The sequence below is a fragment of the Polyodon spathula genome, chromosome 2 (genome assembly GCF_017654505.1).
Source record: "Polyodon spathula isolate WHYD16114869_AA chromosome 2, ASM1765450v1, whole genome shotgun sequence".
Classification (NCBI taxonomy): domain Eukaryota; kingdom Metazoa; phylum Chordata; class Actinopteri; order Acipenseriformes; family Polyodontidae; genus Polyodon; species Polyodon spathula.
The window spans coordinates 9845435-9868311 of record NC_054535.1 but is presented as its reverse complement, the minus strand read 5'-3'; the positions used below and the strand labels follow the sequence as shown (position 1 = coordinate 9868311).

The 22877-nt window shown below is 39.3% G+C and overlaps 2 protein-coding genes across 3 annotated transcripts; both read right to left on the bottom strand.

The window, feature by feature from the left end:
• Positions 1-9093: 9093 nt before the first annotated feature.
• On the bottom strand, positions 9094-10784 carry LOC121329916 (fibroblast growth factor-binding protein 1-like). 2 transcript variants are annotated; one of them, XM_041275943.1, is made up of 2 exons: positions 10683-10784; positions 9094-10155 (listed from the first exon to the last, which is right to left on the bottom strand). In XM_041275943.1, the coding sequence occupies exons 1-2, from the start codon at positions 10751-10753 to the stop codon at positions 9441-9443; spliced, it is 786 nt and encodes a 261-aa protein (XP_041131877.1). In that variant the 5' UTR covers positions 10754-10784; the 3' UTR covers positions 9094-9440. The 2 variants fall into 2 exon arrangements, with proteins under 2 accessions (XP_041131877.1, XP_041131887.1); XM_041275953.1 differs by having other exon boundaries at positions 10657-10754.
• Positions 10785-13897: 3113 nt separating this feature from the next.
• LOC121329908 (fibroblast growth factor-binding protein 2-like) lies at positions 13898-15419 on the bottom strand. The gene is made up of 2 exons (XM_041275930.1): positions 14780-15419; positions 13898-14069 (listed from the first exon to the last, which is right to left on the bottom strand). Exon 1 carries the CDS (start codon positions 15380-15382, stop codon positions 14786-14788), a length of 597 nt encoding a protein of 198 aa, XP_041131864.1. The 5' UTR covers positions 15383-15419; the 3' UTR covers positions 13898-14069; positions 14780-14785.
• Between the last annotated feature and the right edge of the window lie 7458 nt (positions 15420-22877).

Genomic DNA, 22877 nt, shown 5'->3' with positions numbered 1-22877 from the left:
GTCATTTATTTGCGTATTGATCTTTTCAAATGCATTTCCTGTTAAAATAACCATGGATTGATAAATTTGCATTAAAGGACTACATTTTTGTGCATACGCCACAGCTGTAAGCATCCCACAGCACTACCTAAAACATTTGTGGACTTGACTTTGGGCTTGATTTGATCAACCTGTGCTATATTAACCACAGTTGGATTTTTAGGGTATTTTACAGAACTGGTAGATCACCCTGAAATGCATCAACCACCTGCCTTTGGTTATCAAAGCACTACTCCTAAAAAATAAGTGGTTGATGCAATCTGGGTGTTTTTTAATACTGTAAAATTAGCACTTTGTAGACAGCTGCTATTGTTTATTCAATTTCACAATTATGAGTTGTGGAATTACACCATGATAGCTATCACAGTTGTTAAAAATATATCTTAACTATATAAAAAAAAAAAACTATGATATATAATTAACATACATTGATTCTGCTGTGGTTAAATGCTAACAGAAAATAAGCTTGTACCCTTGTATTGCTTTAAAAAAAAAAAATCGCTCTTACTATTCTGTGGTAGTATTAAATTCCACACCAAAAGAGGCGTTCTCCAAAATCAGGAGATTATCAGTACCAGACATGTGATTGGTCTTCTGAAAACATGGTGATTCCATTCATCCAATTACCCTGCCTATTGAAAATAGGAACACCTCATTTCCTCTTGTTGAAAATCGTGTTTCACCTGGCTGCAGCATGTCTTCGAGGTGTAAACTATTGGTTTGGGCGGTAGCTATGATACAATCAAAACTGGCTGTCACAAACACAGGAAAATTCCTCTTTACTTACTATATACTGTTTTGGCTTGGTTTTTAGAAAGAATATCCATGTAACTTAATAACTTCTCCACAGAAAATTTAACCAGTAGGTTAAGTGCAGTCTAGGTTTAAAATCATTCTGAGTACTACTGCTCCAAAACTACAGTTGAAATCAGGCATTAAGTGTGTCTTTATAGCATTTGTCTTTGACTGCTCACATATAACACAATAATTAAACAACTCTGCCACCATTTTGAAGTGCAGTTATATTAAGCAGTCAAACCATGACAGAGTGGTAATTGTATTTGTGAGTTGAGCTACACAGATCCTTTGTGAATGTAATTAAGTATATGTGTTGCTAAACAAATCTGATCCACTAGTGAAGCCTAAAATGAGCAAGGGCAAGGCTTTCAGTTGACATGCCCCCGAATCACTAAACATCTGCTGCAGATGTGCTGCCTGTCCTGTTTTATAAACTTCAAAATCTTACATCCAAGAGGCTCAGCTGCAGTCAGAAACCTGCTGAAAAACACAAAAGTCCTAAATCAGATAGTTGTATCATTTTAATAAAGAAGCAGAGCTTATTAGATCAATTTTCAAAATGTTGCCATATTTCAATCCTACATGTACAAGTCAGTTCAATCACTTTACAAGTGATTACCCTGTCACCATTTTCAACAGGTAAATAATTTTATTTTATTGTTTATGGCATTTGGGTATTTGCCAGCTGTCGGGGATACCCTGTGCTTTTGGTGCAGATTAGCCAATCCAGAATTCATCTAATGGTGGGTATTAAGTGGGAAGAAGGGCTAGTTGTGGGCTGCAGTGTCCCAAAACAGCATTTAGGTCTTGGGGTAGGCACCCATTTTGGAACAGAAATTGTGAGGATACATGTTGAGCTGGGGTACTCTGTAATTCTGAAATGGTCCTGAGAGCCTAGACTTGTTAGTATCATTGCCATTGAATTTACAATAGTGTCTTTAATAAAGCAGGACTTGGGAGGTGTCCTACTCCCTCAAGGAAGGAATCAAAAAGAGACATTCAAAATATAACCTTTGTTGTGATCTGTTTCTTATTGTTTAAAAAGTACAGCCAGACCTTCTCTTAAGCACTTGGGTGGACAAGGTATTCTACTGATCCAAAGAGCACATTGTACTTTTTTTTTTTTTTTTAATATTTCTTTTTTTGTCAAGTGATTGTTTTCTGTATTCTTAAACATACTGCTTCACAATCGGAATTCAGGTTTTTTTTAGGCCTTTGTGATGCTTTTGAAAAGTTCTATGATGGTACAGTGTATGACATTTAAAGCAAGTCAGGTTTTTTTTGTTCTTATTATTCCTTTATCCGGTTTTGTATCGTCATTACAAATGTATACATTCAATCTTAGTAGCATGCAGGCTACTAGAAAGGAATTGTTTTCTCATGCAAAAATACAAATCAGTGTGAATGAATGGAAGCAAATCTCCTGGATTTGTGTAACTGTAATGTAACATTCTTGAGGTTTTCTGGTGGCAGCTAGTGTAGAATAATTGAATTAGAACTGCATGCAGCTGCAAGTTTTGAGTGGGCACATTGTATATAATGATAGTCAATTTAGAAATGCCGCTGCTACTAGCATTAAAGGATTAATGTTGGAGACTTATTTACTCTTGTTATACAGTCTGTGACTCATAGTTACGCATTCCAACAGGAAACATTTTGCAATAGATCAGACTGGATACACACTTAGGCATTACCTTATAGGTCACGTCAAAAATAAATAAATAAATAAATAAAACATTTCAAATGAAAGAATTGACAATGGTAACCAGTGTATTGGTTATGTGTACAGTGCTGTGTGGCAAATACAGTCGTAAGATATGGCTTGAACAGTTTGCACCATTTTCAAGGTTGTTTATGAAGGAACTTTGACAAGCACTGGGACTGCAGTCTGATTGTGGTGACCAGAGATTAAGGACGGATTATTAGCCAGCAGGGTTGCAAACTTTTCAGCTATTGCCTTATAATAGGTTTATCTAAATAATACAAGACCATTCCATAGTCTGTATAGACATGCTGCACGGTATCCACCATAGACTAGAAGACTGCAATGAATACCATTTGAATCAAATTACACCTGTATTCAAATCTAGTAATATAAGTAATGGGTGTTACAGAACAATGTTAGCTCAACAGACTATTAAGTATTGTAAATAAATACAAGTTCATATTTATTCAAACTGAAGGGGGGTGGGGGGGGGGCGTTGTATCTTGCTATATTTCATGGGTTTCAGAGATTAGCATCCCATAATACTGGTCAGGATGTTAAAGAGGGTGTTTAATCACCACAAGGGCAATATAATAATAATAATAATAATAGTAATTAGCTTGTTTTATAGACCAGCTTGTAAACAACATATTGTAATGTGGATCTGAACTCTGAGCTGTTTTAAAGTGTTCATTGGTGTCACAGTAAATGGGCATAGATTGAGTAGATTCCCAGGGACATTTTACAGGCTGGAAATATTTTTGTTACAGGGGTATTGAAAAATTGAGAAACTGTTATGTACTGCACTGTCTGTAGGCACAGCACAGGCTCACTGACCACAGTCTAACTGACCTGATAGCTGTGCCTGAGTTTGAGTCTAATTAATCTTATTGGCCCAGAATTCTGAAGAGGCTACTTTCACTCACTGGTCAGAGTTGTATTACAGTAACTCTTGGTAAAAGCTCTGTTTAAAAAATTGAAAGCAGGAAGTCTTTTGGGACATGCAGTTCAGTGTATCGAGTTCAGAGCAGGAATGTGAAAGTTTAGAACAGCAGGAGCCTTGCCTTTATGGGCCCTATTCACAAAGTCAGGACAGTCTTGAATTAAATAACCCAAAACTTACACATTCCCAATAAAACATTGAACCAACAATGGGTGAAGAAAAATAGAGTACAAAGAGTTGGAGCACAGCTTCATCCTTCAGGTACTGCCTGCTAAAAAACAAAGAATAAATTAATAATTCTATGCGACGTGTGCATCCTGGTGAACAATTAGGAAGAGGAGCATCGTATACCCCGTCCCCCCGTCCCCCCTGGACAAGGCTGGGAGTGAGGTGGTGGTGGTTGGGGAGTGAGGTGGTGGTGGTTGGGGAGTGAGGTGGTGGTGGTTGGAGAGTGAGGTGGTGGTGGTTGGAGTGAGTGAGGTGGTGGTGGTTGGGGGGAGGAGGTGGTGGTGGTTGGGGAGTGAGGTGGTGGTGGTTGGGGAGTGAGGTGGTGGTGGTTGGGGAGTGAGGTGGTGGTGGTTGGGGAGTGAGGTGGTGGTGGTTGGGGAGTGAGGTGGTGGTGGTTGGGGAGGTGGTGGTGGTGGTTGGGGTGTGAGGTGGTGGTGGTTGGGGAGGTGAGGTGGTGGTGGTTGGGGAGTGAGGTGGTGGTGGTTGGGGGGTGAGGGGGTGGGGGTTGGGGTGTGAGGTGGTGGTGGTTGGGGAGTGAGGTGGTGGTGGTTGGGGAGTGAGGTGGTGGTGGTTGGGGAGTGAGGTGGTGGTGGTTGGGGAGTGAGGTGGTGGTGGTTGGGGAGTGAGGTGGTGGTGGTTGGGGAGTGAGGTGGTGGTGGTTGGGGAGTGAGGTGGTGGTGGTTGGGGTGTGTGGTGGTGGTTGGAGAGTGAGGTGGTGGTGGTTGGGGAGTGAGGTGGTGGTGGTTGGGGAGTGAGGTGGTGGTGGTTGGGGAGGTGGTGTTGGTGGTTGGGGTGTGAGGTGGTGGTGGTTGGGGAGTGAGGTGGTGGTGGTTGGAGAGTGAGGTGGTGGTGGTGGTGGTGGGGTGGGGAGGTGGTGGTTGGTGGTTGGGGAGTGAGGTGGTGGTGGTTGGGGAGTGAGTGGTGGTGGTTGGGGTGTGAGGTGGTGGTGGGGGGGTGTGAGGTGGTGGTTGGGGGAGTGTGATGGTGGTGGTGGTTGGGGAGTGAGGTGGTGGTGGTTGGGGAGTGAGGTGGTGGTGGTTGGGGAGTGAGGTGGTGGTGGTGGGGAGTGAGGTGGTGGTGGTTGGTTGGAGTGAGGTGGTGGTGGTTGGGGTGTGAGGTGGTGGTGGTTGGGGAGTGAGGTGTTGGTGGTTGGGGTGTGAGGTGGTGGTGGTTGGGGAGTGAGGTGGTGGTGGTTGGGGAGTGAGGTGGTGGTGGTTGGGGAGTGAGGTGGTGGTGGTTGGGGAGTGAGGTGGTGGTGGTTGGGGAGTGAGGTGGTGGTGGTTGGGGAGGTGGTGTTGGTGGTTGGGGTGTGAGGTGGTGGTGGTTGGGGGGGTGGTGGTGGTGGTTGGGGTGTGTGGTGGTGGTTGGGGAGTGAGGTGGTGGTGGTTGGGGAGGTGGTGTTGGTGGCTGGGGTGTGAGGTGGTGGTGGTTGAGGTGTGGGGTGGTGGTGGTTGGGGAGTGAGGTGGTGGTGGTTGGGGAGGTGGTGGTGGTGGTTGGGGTGTGAGGTGGTGGTGGTTGGGGTGTGAGGTGTTGGTGGTTGGGGTGTGTGGTGGTGGTTGGGGAGTGAGGTGGTGGTTGTTGGGGAGTTGGTGTTGGTGGTTGGGGTGTGAGGTGGTGGTGGTTGGGGAGGAGGTGGTAATTCGAAGGCACTTCAGGACTGTGTTTGTGAAGTAGGTTTATTTGCCTTATAGGTTGATGAGAACTTGCCAGTAATTGGCTTGTAGATTGCCCAATGAATGTACTAGGCACTTGTATTAATGATACAAGTTGGAGCCTGTCTGGCCCTCCCAAGCCTCTTTGCTGGTATTAATAATTGATTTAATCTTGACTGACTGACAGAATTCCAACACAATCTCTGCCCGCCGTCCCAACACTGATCACACATGTGTACCACACTTACCCCCAATTATTAACTCAACAGTGCGCTTCCAGGCTGCTTGATGTATTGCTACACTAACTGAACCCCTTTAAGAACTGGTGACAGCCACACTGCCAATATGCACGGCTATAAACACTACAGCACGTATCCTGCCTGATATGTTTCAATATTCTGTAGGTTAATATACCTAAACTTTATAGGTTTACCCCTGTAAATAAAGAAAGCAATCCAGTTCAATGCTGGTTTGATGACAGTCAACAACTCAAACCAGTAATGTCAACATACCTTCCCAGGGTGGGTTGACCTACATTCAAAGCTACAGCCTTTTTCACACTGAGTGGTGAGTGTGTGGAATGATTTACCAAGCCATGTTGCTGCTGAATCTTTGCGATTCTTTAAGAAGTTTTGGATCAATCAGCTATTAGAATACATTCCAGCATAGATGGGCTGATGGGCCTGCACTCACTCAACTTGTTTTTATGGGATTCTTTTGGTAAGGGTTGGTATTGTAATTACCGTGCATTTAGAGACAACAGAGCCGATAGATATGGGTGTGAAGTATTACTAGACTAATATATGTTTCTTCTTGTTTAGATTCACTTTGTATATCATTTTCTGTTGTAGCATCTTAGTTATGATGTGAAGTTTAAGAATAAAAAACATTAAAACACCTGGCTATTTCAGACCCTTGTTCCAGCATACTGATGTTCTTTGAGTACTCAAGTTTGAACTCCCATTCATCATGCTTGTGACAGCGATAATTATGGTGCTTGCTATTTTGGAAAAAGAAAGCAGTGCTGTAGTAACAATATTATACAGTATACACTATATTTATAACACACGTTGCAATAACATATATCTTTTCCACATTAGTTCACTATATTTACCACCCTTGGTGGAAATACAAATGATGATTCTAATACAATCTTCTCAGCTTTTAATCCACATCTAAGAGTTCAATTAAATGAAATGCCTGAAGGTATCTCAGTTTTTGGCCTAATTTAATAGCCTTCTATGCAGTTGCACAACAAATTCATGTGATAACATACTTGCACAACTTGGAATGTACAGAATTTACACTTTTTTAATATAAAGTTTGCTTCAAATTGGTTTTTATTCGCAATGAAGCCTTGCAAGGTATTCATAATAGCAGGATTTCAAAGAGGCGCAAAGTTAATAAAAACTAGCCATTCAGGTCAGTAGTATGAAGTTCTAAAGAATATTCTCTGCCTCTGGCTACATGAAGACATAAGAAAATGAACAAAGGGAAGCTAGTAGCTGGTTGCTCTCAAAACTTTGTTAAGGGATAAAAAGGATCCTATTAATCACCTCTCTCTGTTTAAAAAAGAGTCTCCTACTGTGTCCACTTCATTTTGAACATGGTATTCTAAATGCAGTCTCACCAGTGATAAAATCACTACGCTACACTAAGGTTTTCACTTCTTTGGTAAAATCACTAGATAACATCCAATTTATTTACACATAGGGGCCAATAATGGTAATGTATTTAATGAAATAAGGTCACCTGCATACAAATGCAGCAGCAGTATGTGAATAGAAAGGGGAAAAAAGTGGTTTGTAATGTAACATTTGTTGTTTGATCTTAAGACCCAAACTGATATGCGTTCTATACATAGGAGACTTGCCACATTGCAAGGGGTGAGGTTCAGCCCCTTTCTACATCCTTTTTGTGAATCAATGTTATAACACGGATGTATCTTCACTGAAATGTTCTGAAAGTCTTTCATCTTCATTGCAGCTCCGATAGATACTCATTTCAATACAACATTCAAAACTGTGTCTCAATCTCAATGTTAAACCTCTGATTTAAACAAGTGCAAAGGCAAATGATCTGAATTCATTGTCATAACCCTAAAAAGCTGGCTGGAAAACAAGAAGAGAGAGATCAGTTATTAAAAGGGGTAGTTTATTGCTAGTTTTATCAAATTTAAATAGTTTTACCTATGCACTTACATCAAAATGGAGCACTTTTTTGACATAGGATTCTTTGAAATCCAAGTGTGTCTGAACAAGGCGCATGTGATTGACAGGGCATTTCAGCACCCATGCAAAATTTGAGAGAATGTCCCCACGAAGATAGTAACACCTGAAGAAAACAACGTTTTTAAGAACTAAATATGCCTTAAAAAAATTATGAAAGTGCCAAAATATTTAGTTTGTTGTCGACTTTCACCCTGTGTGGAGTTTTGGCTGACTGGAGGTTACAAATATAGTGAGAGTAAATGAGAATTCCTCACAAATATGGGAATATGTGTGTGCGTGCGAGTGTTGCTGTCCTGTTTATGGCCGTGAGTTTTTGTATAGACCTTTTGTTTTGGCCCTTATGCTATTTGTTTTGTTAATATGTTTTGTTTAGTATTTATTAAATGTGCGCGATAGCGCTTCACTGCAGCTTCTGTGTTCTGAGTCTCTCCCTGCCACTAACAGCTGTGATGCTACACTGTCACATCATCTTATGAACAAATGTCCTTGTTCCTCTACGTGTTGAGTCTCTGTGCCAGAGGGGGATGTGGTCCTAGTTATATTTACACTGTGATTCCTCCTACTTATATACATTGTCTGTGATGTACACACAGTGTTAACATAATTATGCCACAATAACCACACTAGGCTTCTGTTTTCTTTCAGAACACATTACTTCACCATATCCTTCGCAAATCAACATTGTTTTAGAATCTGCTGTTTGGCCAGCTTTTACCAAATGCAGAATCTGAGTCAGAAATGATAGTAGACTCTCACTACATGGTGGAGGTTTTGTACTTTTGCAGTAAATAAAGGATTCCACTGGGATGCAAATACCTGTAGCCAATTTCCAATCTATAGCAAGTAATTTTAACAAAATAAAACTACTTAAACAAACTACTACTTCCTGCAAATCAAAAGTTACAGTGTGTTCCAGTTATTTGAAGTGTTCCATGCCAACTGTGGGTAGAGGCTAAGCAAATCAGCTTGAAGTACAGTAACCAAGTGACTGGCTTTACAAACAGGGCACTGAATTCCACAGACCTGCCCAACAGGTAAACCATTCCTGAATAGGACTGTCTATAAAACATCTGACTCACAGAGGTACTGCTGGTGTGGGTGATTTATCAGTTGATAAAGATGTAACCACAAGAATGAGCGTCCGTGTTTAGCCAACAGTAGAAAGTTAATATTGCTTTCTATTATGTAACACCTGCATATGTGGGAATAAATCTTGCATAAAGTTCGAACCAAAACTACTTTAGTAGTAGGAGTAATATTTGTGAGAGGTGTTTCTTTAACAAGTGAACTGCTGACTTTCAACACAGAACAGATTTACAAAATCCATGATGTTCTCACATGTCTCCTGTTAAGTATTGGCTCAGTCTCACTTATGTACTCTCCTCCTTTCTGTCCTATTGTTTCTTTTAAATATATTTCACTATTTAATAAACCAGGAATGATCTAAGTAAACCCTTTGTAACCGTCACCAAAAAAAGAAACACAATGCCAAGGTGTATAAAAACTAAGTTTATTTATTAGCATTATACAACTTAACTGGACAGAATAGTTCGACCACATTAAAATACGAAATACATGGCAACCATTAAATTAAAAATCAATTAGGGAGGTACATAATTAGAAAACTGTGCACTTTTATTAGTGCTATCAACAGAACATATAACTTTTCCAAGACAGTTTTAGGGTTCATACATATATATGTACTTTTTTGTTTGTTTGTTTAAACTGTGTTTATCTATGACTATGTGACTTGAATATATTTTATATTACGATATAAAGGAATCACAGAAGTGCCTCTGTCAGTGGGCTATTTATATACAACAGGCCTAATAAAATAAGACTCTCAGCAGTCCTGTACCATGGAGATAAAGAAAGTGCATAGTGAGCTCCACGATCCACTGCAGTACTCTTCAGCTAACTTCTTCTGGTCTATGCTCTCCGTGCAGTTGTTCCCTTTCGGGGTTACCGCTGGTGCTGGGGCGTTCTCCGGCACAGTCGGGGGCGTGTTCTGCTTTGCAGTTGACAGGGAATGTTCACTAAGCGTAAAGTGCGCGTCTCCGGGCGCTTTCTTGCACATGTCCGCCTTCAACACAGACGACGCATCCTTGCACAGGTTCTTCTGCTTTTTCAGGGCTCTTGAAATCTGTTTCCAGTAGGATTTCGAATTGGAAGCATACTGAGTACAGGCTGAAGGTCTTCCCACGTATTCACAGGCGTAGCTCTCCTCGCTCTTTTTGCAGTTCACCCTCAGGCTAAATGTGTCTCCCTCAGCCACTGACCATGTGCACTGCGCCTTATCCTTAGTGGTAAACTTGCCCTGCATGGATGATTTCTGTCCTCTCTCCTTCTTTTCTTTTGGTCCTGCCTCGTGCTTTTCTGGACGGGACCCCCCTTCACCGTCGCTTCGGGTTTTATCCTTGCCTTCCTTCTTCCGCCTCTTCCCACTCTCCTGCTTCTCGCATTCCGCTACAAGGAGCAGCTGCGCGAGGCACAGGATGACCAGGATCAGTGCGATATTTTTAACCATGCTTCCTCTAGCCTTATTTTTGGTTGGGGACCTGTAATAATAATAATAATAATAATAATAAGAAGAAGAAGAAGAAGAAGAAGAAGAAGAAGAAGAAGAAGAAGAAGAAGAAGAATGTATATTGCTTTTGATTGATTTTACATGAATATTTGCTTTTCTTTTCCTATGTACATTACTTAATAATTCTTTGCTATAAAAGGATAATGTAAAAGAATTCTATATATATATATATTATATATACTATATATATATATATATATATATATATATATATATATATATATATGAAGTTGTACCAACATGTCACATGTATGGTGTAGGTCTCTTTATTATTTATTTGTTTGTTTGTTTGTATATGTTTAATCTTTGTAAGTTTACTGTAGTCGTCAAGCAAATGCGCATTTACTCAGGTTTTCAGCTTTCTCTCTCGTCACTTAAACTCAACAAACACATAAGACTTCAACACACGTTTGAAAAGTATATACCGTGTAAAGTGTATTACATATTTTAAGTATAAGTCAAACAAACTTACCACTGCAATGTCACAAAAATCCCTACCTGTGATTTAGTGCAAGTGCCAAGAATTCGGATGCAGGAGTTCTTGTACCTGAAGCTGCGGCGTGTTGCATTTATACATACTTGTCACGCCTACTAAACACATCGCCAGATACTACAACACAAAGCCGTGAATACCTAAGTGGTGCTTCATTCTACAACGCGCGCGTCAGCCGTTTGTTTTGTTGAAACAAGTCCTGTCAGAAGCTGAAGGTGGGCTTGTCTGTCAAACACGAGTGCATGATAAAGCATGTATGAATAGCCTTTTCTCGGAAACGTTTTTCAATCTTAACATTTCTCACCTCCAGAATACAAACTGTGAATGTTAGTGTGTTTATGACTTCCATTACATGAGAGTAGGTGTTAAATCAACTATTTGTAAACTATTATGGATACTAATGCAGTATAAAATGATGGACTCTGCTTCAACCTGGCAATAAAAAGGTAGGAATTTGAGAATATACAATTCATTGCAATGTACTTAGTTTTCCAGTAATATAAGTTAATAATTGTAAGTAAAAGCATTTTCTCCTTGTGAAAGTGATTAATAAATTATAATCTGGGATCAATTCTGCCTTTCAAAATGGCTTTTTAACTTATTTTAATCTAATTAAAATGTAGTGTCAGGGTGCAGGATTGAAAACACGTCCCCCATCATTTTATTGTATCCTAGCTTCGTCATGCAGATTAATGCCGTTAAGATTGAGCCAAGAACAAGTGCATATATATATACACACACACACACACACACACACACACACACACACACACACACACACACACACACACACACACACACACACACACACACCACACACACACACACACAGTGTACAAAACATTAGGAACACCTTCCTAATATTGAGTTGCACCCCCTTTTGCCCTCAGAACAGCCTCAGTTCGTCAGGGCATGGACTCTGCAAGGTGTCGAAAGCGTTCCACAGGGATGCTGGCCCATGTTGACTCCAATGCTTCCCACAGTTGTGTCAAGTTGGCTGGTAGTGGATCTCTACTCCGAATAGCTTGTTCCATCTCATCCCACAGATGCTCAATTGGATTGAGATCTGGTGACTGGGCAGGTCACTGCAGTAAGCTGAACTCACTGTCTGTCATGTTCATGGAACCATTCCTGGACAATCCTAGCCTTGTGGCATGGGACATTATCCTTCTGAAAAAATCCATTAGCAGATGGATACACTGCTGCCATGAAGGGATGCACCTGATTGGCAGAGATGTTCAGATATCCTGTGGCATTCAAACGTTGCTCTACTTTTATCAAGAAGCTCAATGTGTGCCATGAAAACACACCCCACATCACCACCACCAGCCTGCAATGTTATCATAAGGCATGATGGATGCATGTACTCAAGTGGTTTTCTCCATACCCTAGTTCTCCCATCAGCAAGAAACAGTAGGAACCGGGATTTATCAGACCAGGCAATGTTTTTCCAATCCTCCAGTGTCCAGTGTTTTTGTTCCTTAGCCCACTGCAACCGCAGTTTCTTGTGTTTTGCTGAAAGAAGTGGAACTCTGTTAGGTCGTCGGCTGCCATACCCCATTAGTGTCAAGGTATGAGGAGTTGTGCATTCTTTTATGGGTCTTTTGGCACCAATGTTGTACTGGACTGTCAGTTAACTAACTGTAGCCTGTCTGTTGCTCTGCACAATTCGTGTCAGCTTTCTTTGGCCTCTTTCATCAATGGGCCGTTTTTGACCTCTGGCCTGCCGTTGGCTGGATGTTCTTTGGGTGGTGGACCATCCTTGATACACATGGAAAACTGCTGAGTGTGAAAAAGCCAGCAGCGTTGCAGTTCTTAACACACTCAAACCGGCATGCCTGGCACCTACTACCATACCCCGTTCAAAGGCACTTAAATCTTTTGTCTTGCCCATTTACCCTCTGAATGGTACACATACACAATCCATGTCTCAGTTGTGTCAAGGCTTAAAAATCCTTCTTTAACCTGTATATATCAATGTTATATACACTGATGTGCTCTGGATGGTGCTGACGCTCATTAAACCATCATAAGAAGGCAGGGAAACAGTAACAAAATACATACATAAATAAGAAAATGTAATTTGAATTTACTCCCTCTTTAAGGCTGGGGGTCAGAAATGTTACACATCTATCCCACCACCATTACACCCACTTTGCATGGTTAAGTGAAGTACCCTCTTTCACCAGCAGGGGCCTCCTTTTTTCTTATGATTAAGACAAGTCCCACGAGCACATCCTTACTGAAATGACTGTTATACAGAAATACTAAAAGAAGCCAACAGTCAATGACAAACGTTTCAACATCTTTTTCACTGTCAACAAGCACTATCACAGCTAATAAATAATAACCCATTTGGAATCAACAAAATAACATAGTTTTACCAGAAAATATGAAGCCCTGCAGTACATGTGACCCCCTCACCCCCCACCCTCTCTTATTTTGAATTTGAATGTGTACTCCTCTTCAATCAAGCCTTTTAATTCTCATCTGCTAATAATTACTTTTGACACTCGTATCTACTTCCCTAACTAGCCACTCACACCTCGGCAGACTTAATGTCCAAAAAAAAAAAAAAAAAAAAAAAGGTCATTGAAAAAAGCTTCAGTTCAAAACGTTTCTCATTTAATTTTGGTTTCTTTTATTGTTTATTTTATTATTCTGTTGTTATATTTAAAATAAGGTATTTAAAAGGAATTCTTCAGAACTGAGGCTCCTTTAGATGTTTTTGTTTTGTTTAATTAAGTCATAGCTCCACCATGTGGACAGTAAAGGTACTAGACAAATTGCTCGGTAGGTGCCAGATCTTAAAAATTTCTGTCATGTAGCAAATTTCTAGTGAATGCCATGGACTATTCATATGGTATTGTGAGGCAGATTTGGGCTTCTTATTTACTATTAAAGAGATGCTTAATAGTACTAAAGCTAGTTGTAACTCATAAGGGTCCACTGTCCTATATCAGAATAGCTCTTACTGCAGGGAGAAGTGTAGCAGAGATGTCCTTATAGTGTGCTGGAAGAATAGCACAGCTAACATTTTAAGTACATCTTGAAAACGACTCATTCAGTTGTGGCATTCGTTTAGTTAACGCCTTGCAGGACAGTTCTGTCACCTGACTGGTTAAGCTTTTAAATGCTGTGGGTATACTTTTCCATAATACTGAAATCATGGGTTATTCACATCTTTGAATGTATGCTTCAGTAATAGACACACAAACAATTACAAAAAGAAACAGACTTTATTGACAGTAAGTTATTAACATTGATGATTATATATATTACTTCTTATTGTAATTATGCTAGTGGAGCCTATAAAGTGGACTGTGTCCAAGTGATCCCATCCTGAATAAAGTAAAGCAGAGTCTGAAATCTTCTTGGCAGTGGATTCTGACCTGAAACACAGAAAGCACAATCTTCCAGTTCCCAGTAAATGAATAGCTTTTATGTGTCTGTGACTTGTGTCTTGTTCCAGACTAACACTGATTTAGGTACAACACTGTCTTTCACAGACATTCACATTACTTGTCACATTAAAAGGGGTTAGTGGTGGACAGCTTGAGTGTGTGTGTATGTGTGAATGCACTTCCCCTGGTGCTAATTTTTTTATAATGAAGCTCAGTACTGGAAAATAACAGCATTTTTCAGGTATTAAAATACATAATTTATTAACCCCTTCAGATTCTTGTGCACAACCCACATCAAACTTAATTTATCTGTAATGTCAAACACTCAATCAAAAATATCATATAATGTAATGTAGACTCCCACTTTCTTTCCCCAAACATTTCAGTTTATGCCATCATCAGTTTACGCTTCGGCAAAATGTTTGTCTACTTGGCTTAGTTTCTTCTAAGTTTGACCTTATATAATGTAATAGTTATTCTGGTTCACAAATAAGGTGAATTATTAGTGTGGACTGATGTCACTGGTCTAATAAAAGGCATCATATCTGCAGAAAACATGTATTTATTTTACCTTAGTTTTGGTTATGGGTGAAATACCACCAACAACAATATTTTAAGGACCCCCAGCCCCCACTCCTGTGTGTTATGAACCATTATTATATCTCCTAGAATTGACTAGAATTTGAAAGGCACCTCACCTGTTTTTAACCTTGGAATAGGCCAATGAAGTAGGAGCAAATGCCCTGAAGAGACTCCCAGCAGTGCTCCTCTGCCATCTTGTCGGCCTCACTCTGACTGCTCGGACTTGGTTTGATCTGGGCTGGTTTCTGAGCCTTCTTAACTGGCGGTGCTTTTGAGGCTGGCTTTGCTTGGGCAGGTTTGACAGGGGCAGGTTTCTGCATAGCTGCCTTGAAGCTCGAAGCCACTTGTTTCATGTGAGCATCAGCTGGAGCCTTTTGACACATGTTTGGCTTCAGCACTGAGCTGCCCTGGCAGGCGTTGGTGGTTTTCCTCAGTTCCAGGCTGACCTGGTGCCAGTACTGCTTGGGGTTGGTGTTAAAGGAACGGCAGATGGATGGCTTGCCAGTGTATTCACACCAGTAGGAGCTGCCTGGTTTGGTGCAGGTAATTTTGAGTTTCAAATCCTCCTGCCCGCTCACTGTCATTTCACAAGCATCTCGGTTCTTGGTGTTGAACTTGACTGGCTCTTCTTTGCTAGTTTTCTTGCTGTTTTTGTCTTGCCCTTCCCCAAGACAGAGGCAGAGAGCAAAACATAAAATGAGGCAGGCTCTAGGTTTCATGTTGCAGGCTTCCAGAGAACTATGTAGGGCTGACTGTAGGTCTCCCACTATTTATAGGCTAATCGCACAAAGAAGTCATTCATGCTACCTAACTTGACCCGTCCAGAGTAAGAAAGTCTACAGTGCGGTAATCAGATCATAATTTATTCCTTCGTGTGGAAAATGTCAAATAATCTATGGCTGCATACAAGAACACTAACAAGAACCAGCTGGCCTTTTCTCTCTATCATGATACATACACATTTGTAGTCTACAATTTTTGGCATCTGGTGCCCAGCTGTACCAGTTAAAGAACAAAAGACAATCTCTATAGTCAGAATTGCACAGTTGCCATCAGGAGATTGGCTTCTTTAAAGTTTGTTCTTGGCAGACAAAGCATGTATTATTAAAAGGTGTAAATGAAATTAATGCAGAAATAAATCAGCAGTTTGAAGAGTCGAAGCTTATCGATTTCATTTGAAAGCCAAAAAGTTTTTGTATATGTAGTTACATTTCAGCAATCTAATTGGATTGCAGTGAATAACAACAATATTGAGGCAACAATGTTATCTGATGGCAAAAAAAAGACATTTGACTGAGGGCAAGGTATTTCTTTATGACACATCTTAAACATGTGTTATATACACTGAGTCTACAAAACATCATGAACACCTTCCTAATATTGAGTTAAACCCCCTTTTTGCCCTCAGAACAGCCTCAATTCGCGGAGCATGGACTCTACAAGGTGTCGAAAGTGTTCCACGGGGATGCTGGCCCATGTTGACTCCAATGCTTCCCACAGTTGTGTCAAATTGGCTGGTAGTGAATCTTTACTCTGAATAGCTTGTTCCATCTCATCCCACAGATGCTCAATTGGATTGAGATCTGGTGACTGGGCAGGCCATTGCAGTAAGCTGAATCCACTGTCATGTTCATGGAACCATTCCTGAACAATTCTAGCCTTGTTGCATAGAGCATTATCCTGCTGAAAAAATCAATTAACAGATGGATACACTGCTGCCATGAAGGGATGCACCTGATTGGCAATGATGTTCAGACATCCTGTGGAATTCAAACGTTGTTCCACTTTTATCAAGGGGCCCAATGTGTGCCATGAAAACACATCCCACACCATCACACCACCACCACCAGCCTGCAATGTTGACATGCGGCATGATGGATGCATGTACTCATATGGTTTTCTCCATACCCTAGTCCTCTCATCAGCGTGAAACAGCAGGAACCGGGATTCATCAGACCAGGCAATGTTTTTCCAGTCTTCCAGTGTCCAGTGTTTTTGTTCCTTAGCCCACTGCAACCGCAGTTTCTTGTGTTTTGCTGAAAGAAGTGGAACTCTGTTAGGCCGTCTGCTGCCATACCCCATTCATGTCAAGGTACGATGAGTTGTGCATTCTTTTATGGGTCTTTCGGCACAATGCTGTGCTGGACTGTCAGTTGACTAACTGTAGCCCGTCTTTTGTTCTGCACAATTCGTGTCAGCCTCCTTTGGCCTCTTTCATTAATGAACCGTTTTCAACCACTGGCCTGCCGTTGGCTGAATGTCTTTTGGGTGGTGGACCATCCTTGATACACATGGAAAACTGAGCGTGAAAAATCCAGCAGCGTTGCAGTTCTTGACACACTCGAACCGGCACGCCTGGCACCTATTACCATACCCTGTTCAAAGGCACTTAAATATTTTGTCTTGCCCATTTACCCTCTGAATGGCACACATACACAATCCATGTCTCAATTGTGTCAAGGATTAAAAATCCTTCTTTAACCTGTATCTCCATCATCTACACTGATTGAAGTGGATTTAACAGGTTACATCAATAAGGGATCATAGCTTTCACCTGGATTCACCTCGTCAGTCTATTTCATGGAAAGAGCAGGTGTTCCTAATGTTTTGTACACTCAGTGTAGAACCTATCCATTTCTAAGAGAAATAGTTACACAAAATTAAATTACCTGAAGTCTTGCTGGCAAAAGTCTGTTTAAAAAAAAAATCCCAATCAAAATTAAATGACTTACAAATTAACCATTCATTGTGTCTGTTTTTCAAAAGCAAGACAAAGACAGTGCCTACGTTTCTGTTATCAGTACTAAATAAAAATCATACAGCTTAATTTTTATAGGTAGTTATTGTAATGTGATCACTTGTGAGATTTATTTATTGGTATTATAAACCATTTCTGATTCGGGAAAATGCCATTCTGGCATCTCTTTGACAATGGCACTGCATCCAGAAGTATACTCAAATTCCCATAAAGGATTTGTTTTAGCTTTCATGTCTGTCTACAATGTTTATATCGTGCTATGCAGACAAAAACAATTCATGTACATTATATATTAGGATCCGTCAGATTGGGGTAAAGGTGAGTTTGGGATAGTGAGATAGGCCATGTTAATTATCCAATTACAAAACAGAAACCAACAGATTATATATATATATATCATTATATATATATATATATATATATATATATATATATATATATATATATATATATATATATACCATCTTTGGATCTAGGTTGAAGCACAATCATTAACTGAAACAGAAACAGCTGTGTAGGAGGAATAAAACTGCGTGAGGAAGAGCCAAACTCAGCTAACAAGGTGAGGTTGGTGAAGATAGTTTACTGTCAAAAGACATACACCATGGCAAGACTGAGCACAGCAACAAGTCACAAAGTAGTTATACTGCATCAGCAAGGTCTCTCCCAGGCAGAAATTTCAAGGCAGACAGGGGTTTCCAGATGTGCTGTCCAAGCTCTTTTGAAGAAGCACAAAGAAACGTGTAACATTGAGGACCGTAGACACAGTGGTCGGCCAAGGAAACTTACTGCAGCAGATGAAAGACACATCATGCTTACTTCCCTTCGCAATCGGAAGATGTCCAGCAATGCCATCAGCTCAGAATTGGCAGAAAACAGTGGGACCCTGGTACACCCATCTACTGTCTGGAGAAGTCTGGTCAGAAGTGGCCTTTATGGAAGACTTGCAGCCAAAAAGCCATACCTTTGATGTGGAAACGAGGCCAATCGACTGAACTATGCATGAAAACACAGGACATCTGCACTGTCAGTGAAAGGCTAAAAAAAAAAAAAACGTGTCGTCTCAACTCCGCTCCCTGGTGTATCTTTCCAGTGGCCACAATATAAATAAATACAGATGTACTTTCTTTCATTGTTAAAATTACTTCTGAGTCAAGTTTGTGGTCGTGTACAGCACTTGTTGGGATGTTTTAAAAAAAAAAGGTTAAGCTTACTTCACAATAAACTTTAAGACAAACTTTCCCTGGCATTTTTTTTTCTTTTGATTTTAGTGTAGCTAACCTCGTTTGCCATTTACCGTATTTACATATTTTCTTTAGATTTATAATAATAATAATAATAATAATAATATAAATAAAAAAATAATAAATAAATAATTTTTACTAGATTTGAACAGAAGCGATATTAGTTATTTATTGGACATGCACAATCAATCAATTTGTGAAACTATTAGAACTTGAAGCTTGTCAAATATGTTTGTGCTAGAAATGAAATACTTATATATGAGATTATCTGTACAATATTTTATTATTTTAAAATAAAATACAGACTGTAACTCTCATGGCAATCTATGTATTAATTCATTGATGTATTTATTTTTCAGTGAGAGTTAGCCATCATGGGACAAGATGTTAGATGAGGAGAAATAGCTGTAAACTGTTTAAAAAATAAGCATATAGCAAAAATAAACAAAAGAAAAAACAAATGTTATGTCTTTGCATAATCTGATGTAGCCACCTGTAAATATTGCATGCATTTCAGTAGAAAAACACTATAAAATGCAGAGAAACTTGACAGGATATACAAAATCTGGGGTTCAGTTACAAAACTGAAAGAACATCAAGAAAAATCTGAATTCCACTAAGCTGCAGTAATAGTTTGCAGTGATTTTGTATCTGTGATGCAACAAACTAAAACACCTGTACATCAGGAGTTGAATTCAGCTATAGAGAGAGCGGAAAACAGAAGCAGAAGCTATTTTTATATTTGAATAGCTCCCAAACATTGCTTATTATAGTTGTACTGTTAGTGTGTTACTTAAATGTGGAACATATTTGCTAGTAAACTGCACTGAAAGGAACATTTCCTTAAAGTATGTTATACATTTGTTGAGGTGAGATGGGGTCACAAGGAACCTTTTGTGTATCTTGAAGAATTTAATGAACCAGTCAAGCTGCAAGGCTGGATCTGCCCTGTTAATCACTAATTGATTGATTGTGTTCACTGTTAAATAAAACCACAATCCTACAAGTTATATTCTGCTTTGTTTGTGTGTATGTGCACAATGGGGAGGGGGCAGGTACATTTTTATAGCATTTTGCAATCACAGTTGTAGTCAAAAGTTTTCATACCCCAATGGAAATTTCTAATTTCTAGAAATTTCTTGAAAACAAATAATTATAGGAAAAAGGAAGGAAAAATCTTTTGTAGCAAATGTTTTGCTTTTGTGGATGAGGGAAAAAAAAGTTAAAAATAATCTACAATTATTTATTTCAGCATTTTATTTAGCAAAACTCCAAAAATGCTAATTCAAAAGTATTCACATTCTTTGATGCTATATAAGGTTCTATACATTTCAATATGATAATGCAGAACCTAATTCTAGAAAAGTCTGGGTTGTAGGCAACAATTCTTATAAAAGGGTTAGGCAAAGGATGATTGCTGTCCTTACCAATAAGTCGATATGGGAAAAAGTAAAGAGCTATCTGAAGACCTTAGACAGAAAATTATTTATTGTCATAAAGCAGGAGAAGGATACAAGATGATTTCCAAGCATTTCAGTATCCCATTTTCAACTATTGTTTCTATTATAAAGAAGTACAAGACTCATGGTACTGTCACAACGCTCCCTCGGTGTGGAAGAAAGAAGGTTCTTTCACCAAGAACAAGTAGAAGAATTGTGAGAAAGATTAATAAAAATCTGAGATTGAATGCCAAAGATATTCAAAGTGAGTTGGCTTCAAGTGGGACTGGGGTTCAATCAATTCTCAATAGGATTTTGTGTTGAAGAATGGTAAAAAATCACTAAAGAATCATGCCAAATGCTCATTGACAAATATCTTAATTGTTTGAAAGAGGTTATTATTGCTAAAGGTGGCTCAACTAGGTATTAATAAAAAATGTCCTTGTCAGGGTATGAATACTTTTGAATTAGCACTTTTGGAGTTTTGGAGACATCTATTTCTTGTAACTTTTTTTCCTCATCCACAAAAGCAAAACTTCTGATACAAAAGATTTTCCCTATAATTATGTTTTAGAGAAATTTCTAGAAATTATACATTTCCACTGGGGTATGTAAACTTTTTACTACAAAACTGTTTATATTACTAAAAGACCCAAAGACACATGATGCCAACCAGCATCACATGCACTTGTGAAAGCTGAAGTATGGAGGTCATGGAGTTTAAACGTCTTTTGATTTTGTTTTCTCAACAATTAACCCGTTGAGTTGAAAAGGGTCCCTTGTTAAGGACGCAGTTTCTTTTATGTAAACATCCTGTCAGATTTACTGTTGGGAGAAATCAAAGGCCAACGCAAATGTGTCTTGGAATAATGCCACAAGAAGGGCCAACAGTCTTGACATTCAATATAGGAATCCCTTTCATTTAATACTCAGCCATTCATGGACGCTCGTTTTAAATGCCTTTATGTGACACACATCACCCCACACTGCAGGATGGTGAGGGATATTTACACACATGCTGCACAAGTTGAACTTGCTCTGTTCAAGAGCGAGCCAAAAAAACCTGTATTCCTCAGAAAGTTCATGTCTATCTGCAAAGAGCCTTTCATCTGCTACCAGCACTGGGACGAATGCAATTTGCAATCACAGCCGTTTGTTCCTTTATTCGCTGCAGATCAATATCAAACCACTAGAATTCAGACTCCCCAAACTAACACTCAGTGCCAGAGTATTTACACCACTAGCGATTGCTCGGTTTGATACATTTAATCCTGATTGTCCAATGTGAAGAGAAATGAAACTTTAAACTGAAAACAAACAAAACCAGCAGGCAGAATAGAAACTGTCAAATAATTAGGCGTTCGTGGAGACCGTGGCCTGGGAACCAGTTTAACTTACAAACAGAGTGATTATGGGAGATCTTTGACTTTGGTGCAACGGTCTGGGTCTGGGTAGGCATTCTCAAAGCAGCAACGTATATATCAGTGCTTGTGTTGCACTTTAATAAAGAGGACATCAGAAAGGAAACTGGACACAAAGCACTACATATTTAACAAGACTTTTTATTTTATTGAATGGGTACAATTCAGCAAGTTAAAAACAGAAACTTCTTGTATATCTACAACAGTGAACGTTATATACACATTTTCTTTTACTAAAAAAGGTTTATTTTGTCTAACTTGCACTGTATCTGCACATTGTATTTGCAATAATTGTGAAAAAATAACAATAAATACCACAGGAATAACTCACTGGGTTAAAATCTTTATAACATGTTTGTGTTCACTTCAGCTCAACAGTAGGGTACTTTCCCTGTGGTAGCTGTCATCATTTCCACTGTTGGGAACAGCTATATCACAAACTCTACTCCCATGGGCAGATTGCAAGCACATATAAATGTAGATTGATGAAAAAAAAAAAAAAAAAAGTGTCTAGTTTTTTTGTGTTTAGCACTGGAAACATTTTATGGCATATCTTACAGGTGATAAGGTGACTGACCATGCCTTTTAAATTAACAATATATATGGAATAAAATACGCAAAACATTGATCAAAAGCGAAACTTTCATTTAACTGGCTTTTTATATTATATAAAACCAAAAAAAAAAAAAAAATACATACTGAAGAGTGAGCGATGCTGGCATCTTTTTTTTCTGTGCAATCATTACGAATTCAGTTGTCGCTGTAACTATAAATGTGATCTTAAGCACAACTTGAGTGAGACCTGCCACTTTCATACCTTGATACAAGCTTTATTAATTCTGCTACACAACTAGAGAATTATTACCAATTAACTACAGGGCCAAGGTTATAGCATCTTTTCTTATATTCAATTAAAGCAGCAGAATTTGGAGAGAGAATCAATAGGATGGATAAAGACAAAACAGAAAAGTTCTGGGAGTATTTTAAGTACTGGTGTGAAGTAGAGTGTATATTAAAAAAGTAATTCACAACATCTTAGGAACGAGACGTACAAAAATAATATTTATTTATTTATTTATTTAAAGTTTGTATGTGGTTGAAGGATGCTTCAGCTTGACAGTAGATTATACCACACCCTGAGATGCTATTCTACAGCACAGCACTGAAAGTAATGAATTGCTGCCACTGTACTAGATATGTCACAATTCGATTGTAGCATAACCAAAATGATAAACTAACCAAAACATATGAAAATAACTACCTTAGCATAAATATAAACAATTTTCCAAACACTTGTAGTCTCCTGACATGATTCTCCATTAACTGTTACCACAAATTTCTACAGTGTAAAC